At 38.3% G+C, this 11,959-nt stretch overlaps 1 protein-coding gene across 18 annotated transcripts in view; it reads left to right on the forward strand.

Annotated features, from left to right (window-relative positions):
- The window catches only part of TIA1 (TIA1 cytotoxic granule associated RNA binding protein), a 37,572-nt gene extending 27,941 nt beyond the window's left edge, over nucleotides 1–9,631 (forward strand). For 11 of the 18 annotated variants that reach the window (XR_004272978.1, XM_032291825.1, XM_032291829.1 and 8 more), the window contains 6 exons: nucleotides 1,495–1,603; nucleotides 1,990–2,085; nucleotides 2,193–2,277; nucleotides 3,295–3,418; nucleotides 4,270–4,415; nucleotides 6,987–9,631. Coding sequence is in view for 14 of the 18 variants with exons in the window: in XM_032291825.1 (XP_032147716.1) it covers nucleotides 1,495–1,603; nucleotides 1,990–2,085; nucleotides 2,193–2,277; nucleotides 3,295–3,418; nucleotides 4,270–4,415; nucleotides 6,987–7,113 (687 nt within the window). In the remaining 4 variants the exon portion in view is untranslated. Of the gene's footprint in view, nucleotides 1–1,494; nucleotides 1,737–1,989; nucleotides 2,086–2,192; nucleotides 2,278–3,294; nucleotides 3,419–4,269; nucleotides 4,416–6,986 lie in introns of those variants that run through there. The other 7 variants (XM_032291826.1, XM_032291828.1, XM_032291831.1 and 4 more) reach the window with 4 other exon arrangements.
- The last annotated feature ends 2,328 nt before the right edge of the window (nucleotides 9,632–11,959 follow it).

Genomic DNA, 11,959 nt, shown 5'->3' on the forward strand with positions numbered 1-11,959 from the left:
TCTTAGCACTAAGAGTGGCCTTCTTAAAACATGGATTATGACGATTCCTTGCTTAAACTCTTTCAATTTCATTCTCTGACATTCTTTTTTGCTCACTAGGTTCCATTGAAGCTAGTTTTCCCTCACCTGCTTCTTTTAGATGCATACTAAACTCTTCTGTGCTTTAACACACTTTGGAATACCTTTCTCTCCACTGGGGCTTTCTTCCCCATTGTTTAAACTTGGCTAGCTCCTGCTGCTTTCAGGCTCAGTTTAAAAGTTATTTCAAAAAGACCTTCTTTATTTATCCAGTCTATAGTAGATCCGTGTGCCTACATTCTCTATCTCAGCCTTTTGTTTCTGTCATAGCTCTTACAACAATTTGTAATTGGTTTATTTGTTCCCTACAAAAGAATGTAAGAGACCATGTATACCTGTTTACCAGTGTATCCCTAGCTCTCCCTTAACCTCGTGCCTGGAACATAACTACAATATTTATTTGTTGGATAAATGAGAAACCAAATATTGTTGTTAACAGGCTTATTTGTTTAAGATTTTCCTCTATACTAGTCTGAGTTGTATGAAGTTTATGATATGTACCTCGTTACGGCTTTTGGGCTCAGGACTTTTTCAGATGATTAATATTCTCAAAGTTTAATATTCAAATAAAAGAAAAATAATTAAAAAGCACCATTGGGCTGGGCATGATGGCTCACGCCTATACTCCTAGCATTTTGGGAGGCTGAGTTGGGCAGATCACTTGAGGTCAGAAGTTCAAGAAGCCTGGCCAACATGACAAAACCCCATCTCTACTAAAAATACAGGTATTTATCCAGGTATGGTAGTGGGTGCCTGTAATCCCACCTCTTCAGGAGACTGTCAGGAGAATCGCTCAAACCTGTTTGGCAAAGGTTGCAGTGAGCCAAGATTACACCACTGCACTCCAGCCTGGGCAACACAGCAAGACTCTGTCTCAAAAAATAAATAAATAAAATAAAATAAATTTAAAAATTAAAAGCACCATTGCATTTTAGGAAACCTATGATATTTTTTGTAAAGCATTTTCTTTTCTTTTTTTTTTTTTTTTTTTTTTTTGTTATGGAGTCTTGCTGTGTCGCTAAGCTGGAGTACAGTGGCACGATGTAGGCTCACTGCAACCTCCATTTCCTGGGTTCAAGTGATTCCCCTGCCTCAGCCTCCTGAGTAGCTGGGACTACAGGCATGCATCACCACACCCAGCTAATTTTTTGTATTTTAGTAAGATGGGGTTTCACCATGGCCAGGATGGTCTCAATCTTCTGACCTCGTAATCTGTCCACCTCAGCCAAAGAGTTTAAGGTAACAATGTAAGTGTCCAAATTGCTGGGATTACAGGCATGAGCCACTGCACCCGGCCTCGCAAGCCATTTTCACTTAAAATGTTTGTGAAAAGCACCAAGTTTTCTCTACTGCTAAAAGTTGTTTAACATCAACTAATAGTGACTTCTTTATTGTTTCTAATGTTGTGCGGAACAGGATGCTGAAAACGCCATTCAACAGATGGGTGGCCAGTGGCTTGGTGGAAGACAAATCAGAACTAACTGGGCAACCCGAAAGCCTCCCGCTCCAAAGAGTACATATGAGTGTAGGTGTATTGGAGAAGAAAAGGAAATGTGGAATTTTGGAGAAAAATACAATAGATTTTAAATGTTAGAGCTGTTCCCGGAGACTTATTGCAGAAATAGATGAGAAGCAAATCAAGACTACTGTTCAAAAATGTACTTAGTTTTCATTTTTGTAATTATAAATAATATTATTTCTAATGTCAAGTCTCCTATTAAGTAGAAAATACTGGGTAATTTTTTAGACATTTGTTGGGGAGGTTTAATCCTGGACTGAAATATAATGTGTATAATATGAGCATTTTGATCAAGGTTAATGTTACCTTTACAGTAGTGTAGTGAATGCTGCTTTTCTCTTTCTGCACATTTTATTTAATGAATTAAAGACATAAACCTTTTCTCTCACCAGCAAATACCAAACAGCTATCATATGATGAGGTTGTAAATCAGTCTAGTCCAAGCAACTGTACTGTATACTGTGGAGGTGTTACTTCTGGGCTAACAGGTATGGGAGTCTTCCCTGTGTGGCATTAATATTTAAAGTGCAAAGCTTAATGTTTGTAGGATTTATTTATAACTTAGTGTGATTTGTTTTTGTTTTTTGTCTAACAGAACAACTAATGCGTCAGACTTTTTCACCATTTGGACAAATAATGGAAATTCGAGTCTTTCCAGATAAAGGATATTCATTTGTTCGGTAAGGATGGTTTTTTTAAAAAACCTTTTCCTTGGTAATATAACCGGAAAATCAGAAAAGAAATAAAAATTAAAAACTTGTTCCTTCAAAATATTTTTTGAAGACTTACATTGTTTTCTTAAAAATTTACCTAGTTAAAGATAAGGAAATTTCGGCCGGATGCAGTGAATCACACCTGTATTCCCAGTACTTTGTTAGGCCAAGGCGGGTGGATCACCTGAGGTCATGAGTTTCAGACCAGCCTGGCCAACATAGTGAAACCACCCCATGTCTACTAAAACAAAAATTTGCTAGGTGTGGCAGCACATGCTTGTAATCCCAGCTACTCAGGAGGCTGAGGCAGGAGTCACTGGAACCCAGGAGGTGGAGGTTGTTGCAGTGAGCCAAGATCACAACCACTGTACTCCAGTGTGGGCAACAGAGCCAGAGTCCGTTGCAAAAAGAAAAAAGAAATCGCAATTTCTCTAGCATCTAACATATTTGCCACTGTGATTTTTTTTTTTTGAAACAGAGTCTTGCTCTGTCGCCCAGGTTGGAGTGCAGTGGCATGATCTCAGCTCACTGCTACCTCTACCTTCTGGGTTCAAGCAATTCTCCTGCTTCAGCCTCTTGAGTAGCTGGGATTACAGATGCACGCCACCATGCCCAACTAATCTTTGTATTTTTAGTAGAGACAGGTTTCACCATGTTGGTCAGGATGGTCTCGATCTCTTGACCTCGTGAACAGCCCACCTCCCAAAGTGCTCGGATTACAGGCGTGAGCCACTGCGCCCGGCCACCTCTGTGATTTTATAGCTCCCTCCTAACACAAGGCCAGCAAATACACATTCTCTGTTAACACAAGTTTTCCCAGAACTACAAGATCTTTGAAAAAAAATAGCAAAGAAAATGTGCCATGTTATTGATGCTTTTATGCAAACTGTTTTACCTCAGACTCACCCTGATTTTTAAAATAGGTTTTATTCCTAAATATTTAAAAGAATTTGTATTGGTGATTCTTAATATTGTTTTCAATAGGTTCAATTCCCATGAAAGTGCAGCACATGCAATTGTTTCTGTTAATGGTACTACCATTGAAGGTCATGTTGTGAAATGCTATTGGGGCAAAGAAACCCTTGATATGATAAATCCCGTGCAACAGGTGAGAGGGTTCTTAACTTGGAGAGATAATTGTTGGACTAATAATAATATTTTAAAGTGAAGATTGTTGATAATCCTTATTAATAAATTTCTAGCTAAAATGACAGTACATAAGGGCTGTTCCTACATGTATTATAGTTCCAGAATGGTGTTTCATGGATTGCAGTGGTGACATGATGAATGTGACCGCCTCAATTGACTCATGCTCACACAGTGGAATTTAAAATGCTCCGAGAAACCTAAAAGGGTATTAAATCTTTTTTTAATACTTAGTAGATTTATTCACATACTATTTGGAGAACTCACAAGCATGCTTGACTCAACTGAAACAAAAATAAAGCTGTAAATATAGTTATGGCCTTGGCATTTTTCTTCCAGATTTTGCTGCCTTATTTTTTTTTTCCAGGCAGCTTTAGTAACTCAAACTTGATTCCAGAAAGATTTCTATGAGGAAATTGTAAATGGAGCACAGAGATGGGAGTAAGCAAATCCTAAACTATATACGTTTCTTAAGTAAGCTGAATATAGAAATAAGTAATCATATCTTCTCTATCTAAAGGAAACAGTTATGTGGATAGTATGCCAAACACTTAAACATTTTATTAAGTTTAATATTTATTACTAGGGTATCAACTGATGCCTTCCAAAATTTACGCCATTCAGAGTATCACATAGAGTTACAGCAGTCTAACCTCACTTTTTAATTTTTTTTTTAGCAGTCAACTTTTGTTTATCCTGTCATTTTAATTATAAGGATAGCCCTGTCTGTTTTGGTTAAGAATTTGTGGTATTAACATATTAGGATTGTATATATACAGTTAACTTCAAATAATACTAAATTTTACTTAATAGCAGAGTCAAATTGGATATCCACAACCTTATGGCCAGTGGGGCCAGTGGTATGGAAATGCACAGCAAATTGGCCAGTATATGCCTAATGGTTGGCAAGTTCCTGCATATGGAATGTATGGCCAGGCATGGAACCAGCAAGGATTTAAGTAAGCATATCTGACCTCTTCCTTTACTAACCTTTGAAAATGTCTAAAGAAATTTTAGTTAGGAAGAAATTTTAAGAATTAGTGAGTAATAGGGCCCCTTGTGTAAAGCATAACTATAGCCTTGAAAGGACTTATTTTTTAGTAAGAAAATAAGAGCTTAATAGTTGTTAAGCTTTTCACATGACTAATGGTCACTTCGCCATTCTTATATACACTGACTTTGATGCTAGTTGTTGTATTCATTATGCTTTTTTCTGTACGAAGGGTTTATTCATGTTTTGTTTTGTTTTGTTTGAGACAGAGTCTCACACTGTCACCCAAGGATGGAGTACAGTGGTGCAATCTTGGCTCACTGCAACCTTCCCCTCCTGGGTTCAAGCAATTCTCCTGTCTTAGCCTCCCAAGTAGATGAGATTACAGGCATGCACCACCATGCCTAGCTGATTTTTGTATTCTTAGTAGAGATGGCGTTTCGCCAAGTTAGCCAGGCTGGCCTCAAACTCCTGACCTCAGGTGATCCACCCGCCTCAACCTCCCAGTGTGCTGGGATAACAGGCATGAGCCACTGCACCCAGCCTCATGTATTGTTATACTACAAGCTTCCTTATACACCCTGAATTACACTATTTTACTTACATTTCTGAAAAACACACTGGAAATAAAAATACTTAGGCTGTTAAAAAAGAATTTTGTAGGCTGGGTGTTGTGGTTCACACCTGTAATCCCAGCATTTTGGGAGGTTAAAGCTGGCAGATCACTTGAGGCCAGAAGTTCGACACCAGCCTAGCCAACATGGCAAAATCCCACTACTGCTAAAAATACAAAAATTAGCCAGGTGTAGTGCTGCACAGCAGTAGACCCAGCTACTTGGGAGGCTGAGGCAGGAGAATCACTTGAACCTGGGAGGCGGAGGTTGCAGTGAGCTGAGACCATGCCACTGCACTACAGCCTGTGCAACAGAGCAAGACTCTGTCTCAAAAAAAAAAAAAAAAAAAAAGAATTGTGTTGTCGGGCACAGTGGCTCATGCCTGTAATCCTAGCACTTTGGAAGGCCAAGGCAGGTGGATCTCTTGAGTCCAGGAGTTCAAGACCAGCCTGTGCAACATGGTGAAATCTCATCTCTACAAAAGTACAAAAGAATATTAGCCAGGTATGGTGGTACGTGCCTATAGTCCCAGCTATTTGGGAGATTGAGGTGGGAGAATTGCTTGAGCCCGGGGAGATGGAGGTTGCAGTGAGCTGAGATCATACCGCTGTACTCTAGCCTGGATGACAGAATGAGAACCTGTCTCAAAAAAAAAATCTGGTAATGTTGAGAATTTTTACGAGCTTACATATGCTAATGATTTGCTTTCATTTCTTCTTTGAGTAATATAAATGTTAGTTCTTTTATCATTGTGGGAAACCTACCTGGCTCTTCCAGGTAGCGGCTTACTCATCAAATAGTGTTCAACCAAGACAGAGATGGACAGTTTTCTTTTCCAAGAGTAGTGGGGTTGGGTTTTTCTATATTCAAAGGAGATGAATGTTTATATGTTCAGGGTATTTTCTTAGCTTTAATTTCTAATAAAATTAAACTGCCCAAATTAAACATAGAGGGATGCTTGATTTTTTTTATTTCTTATTTTTATTTATTTTATTTTATTTTATTTTTGAAACAGAGTCTCACTCTGTTGCCCAGGTTGGAGTGCAGTGGCTCAATCTCAGCTCATCGTAACTTCCACCTCCCAGGTTCAAGCAATTCTCCTGCCTCAGCCTCCTGAGTAGCTGGGGTTACAAGTACGTGCTACCACACCCGGCTAATTTTTGTATTTTTAAGTAGAGACGGAGCTTCATCATGTTGATCAGGCTGGTCTCGAACCCCTAACCTGGTGATCTACCCACCTCAGTCTCCCAAAGTGCTGGGGTTACAGGTGTGAGCCACCACGACTAGCTAGGATGCTTGATTTTAAGAGCAAAATACTAGGCTGGGCATGGTGGCTCATGCCTGTAATCCCAACACTTTGGAAAGCCTAGGTGGGCAGATCACCTGAGATCAGGAGTTTGAGACCAGCCTGATCAACATGGAGAAACCCTGTCTCTGCTAAAAATATAAAAGTTAGCCGGGCATGGTGACACATGCCTATAATCCCAGCTCCTTGGGAGGCTGAGGCAGGACTATCGCTTGAACCCAGGAGGTGGAGGTTGCAGTGAGCTGAGATTTTGCCATTGCACTCTAGCCTAGGCAACAGGAGTGAAACTCTGTCTCAAAAAAAAAAAAAGGAAAATTAGCTGGACATGGTGGCATGCACCTGTAATCCCAGCTACTCAGGAGGCTGAGACAAGAGAATTGCTTGAACCTGGGAGGCGAAGGTTGCAATGAGTCTAGCCTAGGGGGCAGAGACTCTGTCTCCAAAAAAGCTTTAAAAAAGGAAAAAACTGTAGTAAAAGCTTTCATTTTCTCTGGCATAAGTTATTCTATTTGGGTTTTTAAAAAAGTATGTTTCCCATTTCCCATATTTGTTCTTGTCAATACTTGCTTTTAATCAATGGATTTCCTCTCCCCTCTGCTTCTTTCACATTCTCCACCAGTCAGACACAGTCTTCTGCACCGTGGATGGGACCAAATTATGGAGTGCAACCGCCTCAAGGGCAAAATGGCAGCATGTTGCCTAATCAGCCTTCCGGGTATCGAGTGGCAGGGTATGAAACCCAGTGAAAAAGGACTCCAGAATCTAAAGCCAGTGGCTTGAGGCTACAGGGAGTGTAGTAAAGCCGTTGTTTACTTAAAGATTTATCAAATCAGTCAGTGCAAATGTCAGATACAATGTATTTATTTAAAAGATTCATTTTTAATCATGAAATTCCTTATCATCCACATTGTTTTAAAAAGAAACAAGATGCTGGATGTCTGCCAATTTTTGCCTTCATTACCTTTTTTGATAAAGTTTCTCAGATCCTTGTTTCAAACACAAATGCAGGGATTGCTGCCACTTTTTAAATATTAAGAGGCAGAAAATTGCACAATATTGAACTTTTTTCCACTAAAGTAGTGTGCAGTTCTAGTTTGCATTCCTGATATGATTTAAAACATGTAATATAAAGACGCTAAAAAAAAAAAAAAAAAAACCAAAACTGTGCAGAGTCTAGAAGTTCTTTGTAATCTTCAGCTTATGCACAATTCTGTTTTAGGTTTAAAAAAAAAAAAAAAAGGCATTGTTTGAGCTGTCCCATCTCCACTGTTATACTTTTGGGGTTTTTTAATATAAATTATTAGTTTACATCATTTTTGTATCTACATCTTTTTCACAAATTTGTCTTGCCTTATTAAAGTTCTGTAAAGTATACTTAAATGAGAAAATGATGTTCATTTAGATTGAAAACTTTTCTCAGATGGATTGATAATTGCATTCATCTTGTGTTTTATATAAGAAGGTGCCTCAAGAATTCTCTGTTGGATTTGTTTAAAAGGATTTTTATCTTCTGTGATAAACTTTGCTGTGTACCAGGAACTATAAAAACACAAACTTGTTACTAAAGAAAATATCTGAAATGTGATAAGTTCTTATGCCATGTTAATTTCATGTGTCAACTTCAACATTTACATGTATTATTTCATTATGTAAAATGTTTTAGCAATTTAATATTTTGCACAGTTAGCAAACTTTGTATGTCATTTCCTTCAAGGCATTATGCAGAGTTGACATGAGATTTATAAGGTTTTAAGTTGTTTGCATGTGAAAATCAAATACATACTTTGGTAGTCTTTGAATACAAAGTCATCTGCTCTTGTTTTTCAAGAATTTTGAGATACAAAGTAGTATGCAAAGGAATATATTAATTTGCCAGTATCTAGGTAGATTTACTCAAAAAGAGTGAATCAACTTAATATGTACAAATGATAGCTGTGAAACTGTCTTTGTGTCAGGCATGGGGTTCATTGTGACCTCCAATTTTGTCTGAAGGACCAGCTGGGCAAAGTGTTTTTTAAATGTTCAGAGGCCAAAAGATAAACAAAACAAAACCTTAAAATCCTACCTCCTTAAACAGCCTTCAAAGAAGAGAATCCTCAGTGCAATCATTATTTTGATTCTTTTGGTACCTGTTTTCCTTGAGTTTCCAATTTTATTATTTTGGGGTGCTCCAAGCAGTAAGAGGTTTAATCTTTGATGGCATTGTTCTAGTTTTGAAATTTCTAGCATATTTCAGAGTCTCTTAGAAGACTTGTGTGGGAAGTTTCATTTTGTTTTCACTGAAGGTCACAAACCTCCTTCTTCTTTGACTCAGAGAGGAAAGGTGCCAGTATACACATTTGAATAGTTGATAGTTTTCAAGACCTTCAAAGAGCTTCCAGCATTTTACCTAGAAACAGAAAAGGCCTGCAAAATCTTAAGTTTCCTGGCCTGCATTTCCCAGGTAGGGGCAAATGACTCTAAGCTAGTCTCTAGGCCAATACCCTAGTAAACCAGAGCCCAGGAAAGACATTTCGAGTGTTTTATTCTCTGGAGCTCAATTCTATGCAGTTGTGCTATTTCATTAAGTCACTGTGTATTTTTAAGTGTTGATACATCAAAAGTCGCTTTATGGAAGATGAGTAAATTTTTTAAATACTTGGAAATTTTATTTCCTTGTTAATATCTGCAGATCAGGGCATGTAACCAAAAGCAGCTTAAATGAAATATTAAAAAATGAAATATCAGGAAGCTATTTTTAGATTTCTTCTGGCATATGTTTCTATTTTAGGACCCTCATTTTTCTCTTATTAAAAAAAATTATTTCCTGTACATCTCATGGACTGCAGGGTAAATTATTTGGGCATAAATAAGTTAAACGAAAGTATAGTTTTCTTTCATTGACCGTCTCCACTAATAACAGTTTTTATTCAGCGGTATATTTGGTTATTGTACAAATCTTAAAAATGTACATCAAGCACTTTTTGAGGGGAAAGTGGTATCAGTACTCATGAAAAGGTTACTACTGAACAGATTCACATTTTAGGAACACCTATCTTTAGTTTAAATCTTACTCTTAGTTTTCAGTCTAAAAATCATACCAGTATTAGTATCAGGTAAGGAAATTAAAGTTTTTTAAATGGTTTCATTCTCTGCAATATGCAAATTCAGATTTTATTTTCTGGTACTGTAAAGAACCTGAAGGGATTCACACTTAATGGGTATTAATCCAGTATTCTTTACCCTGACTGTTTGGATATTAAAGTTCCTTTATGTTTTCTATAACCTGTGGGATCTTCTTGCAGTGATTATTGTGTGAGATTTTTTTCCTTTTTGGTCTAGCCATGTTGTTACATTCACTCAGGTATTTGTTAATTTTTCAGAATCTTATTTTGGAATCAGTGGTTTACATTGGGTTACTGTTTAACACCAAATGGAATTGGCATTCTGCAGATTTAATTAATTATGAAACCAGGGTCTAATTTTCCTTGCTGATACTTGTTGAAAATGTGAATCACATTCTAGTCTTTATTTTCTTCGTGTTTGTCCCTGTGCTTCCTCATCTTCCTTTTGTTTATGTGTTGCAGTTTTATTCCGTTTGAGAAGGCAGTTGTTAAGAACTAGATTGCATGTACAAAGACAGGTTTACTAAGTACTCTGCAATGCTCCTGAGGCTACAGTTGAATTAGAAAAACAAAATGTACTTACAGGAATAAGAAAGCAAATCTTTCAAATGAGAGTGATGATTTCTTTTCTTTCTTTCTTTTTTTTTTTTTTTTTTTGAGACGGACTGTCTGTTGCTCAGGCTGGAGTGCAGTGGCACTAGGCACTATATTGGTTCACTGCCACCTCTGCCTCCTGGGCTCAAGCGATTCTCCTGCCTCAGCCTCCCGAGTAGCTGAGACTACAGGCACACAACATCACACCTGGCTAATTTTTGTAATTTTAGTAGAGACAGGATTTCACTTGGCTGGTCTCAAACCCCCGACCTCAGGTGATCCACCTGCCTCCGTCTCCCAAAGTGCTAGGATTACAGGCATGAGCCACTGCACCCAGCCTGAGAGTGATGATTTCTTTAAAAAAAAAAAAAGAAAAAAGCTGGCCCCACCCCCCCCCCCCCCCCCGCTCCCCAGGCGGGGCCACTTAAAAAAAAAAAAAAATTATTTTTTCTTTCTTAAATGTTCTTTATTTCACGAAATCTTCAGTCTTAAGCATGAGCAGGAATAAACCCAGAAGGAACTCAATTCATTCTTCCTGGATTTTCACTGTGTATTATTAAATCACAAAAATGATAGTCCCCAATCATTTCTTTATAGGAGGTTATTACATTTTATTATAGTCACTGCATTTTGACTGTTGTGTTAGAATTTGAAGAATGTACATCCAAATTGATGATTTTAATTTAAGAGCCTTAATAAAATATGTGAGTGTATCTCAATTGAATAGGGTTTTCTCCCTTCATTTGGAGACCTTAATTCATATTCATATTAACCTACAGGTGTCAGTGGTCAATGGTAGCAGTTTTTTTTTGTTGTTGTTTGTTTGTTTTTAATGAGACGGAGTTTCTCTCTCTGTCACCTAGGCTGGAATGCAGTGGAACAATCTCAGCTCACTGCTGCCTCCACCTCCTGGGTTCAAGTGATTCTCCTTCCTCAGCCTCCCTAGTAGCTGGGACTATAGGTATGCGCCACTACACCCAGCTAATTTTTGTATTTTTTTAGTAGAAGACGGGGTTTTGCCATGTTGCCCACGCTGGTCTGGTCTGGTCTCTACTCCTGACCTCAAGTGATCCACCTGCCTCAGCCTCCCAAAGTGCTGGGATTACAGATGTGAGCCCCTCACCCAGCTGAATTTTTGTGTTTATAGTAAAGATAGAATTTCCCCATGTTGGCTAGGCTGGTCTCCCGACCTCAGGTGAACCTGCCTCAGCCTCCCAAAGTGCTGAGACTGCAGAAGAGAGCCACTAGGCCCAGCCAATGGTAGCATTTCTTGAGTGTCTTGCAGTTAGAAATTTCTGCTCACTCAAATGGCTATTTGCAGCACTAGCTTCAGAGAGGAGATTTTGCGAAGATTGACCAGTAATTAATTACACTGTGGCTCCTAAAGCTGAAGGGTAAAGTTACTGAGATAGTAAATGCAACTTTAAAAAGGAAAAAGAAAACTTTATTAGGTGATACTGTTCAGAAAATAGAGATTAAGTACAACTTTGTATACTGGATAAATGAGATCCTTAGCTATTTATTCTTGTTCAGCTCTAGAATGTCAACAGCCAGACTTATGCCCACCAGGCAGGATGTTGGAGGATCCTTCTGTGGAAAAACTAAGTGACTCCTGAGAGACGGCAGTTACATTTGCGAGCACCCACCAAAAAAGCCAACTGGCCACCAATCCCTCTACAGCGAGTCAATAAGGCCTGCTTATGTACACAAATCTTGTAGATAGGTTTTTAGTGCTTCACTTTTATATGGGATGGGAAAATACCACTAGAAATTTGAGGAAAACTTTGATTGTGAAAGGTAGCTCTAAACAAAAAGTAACTCAATTAGAAAATTCCCAGGAACTGGAGTATCCCCAGATAAGATGCTGTATTCAAGAAATTTTGATGGCTGGCCG

Source organism: Sapajus apella, unplaced genomic scaffold, assembly GCF_009761245.1.
Source record: "Sapajus apella isolate SASKATOON/1434 unplaced genomic scaffold, GSC_monkey_1.0 scaffold26, whole genome shotgun sequence".
Classification (NCBI taxonomy): Eukaryota; Metazoa; Chordata; class Mammalia; order Primates; family Cebidae; genus Sapajus; species Sapajus apella.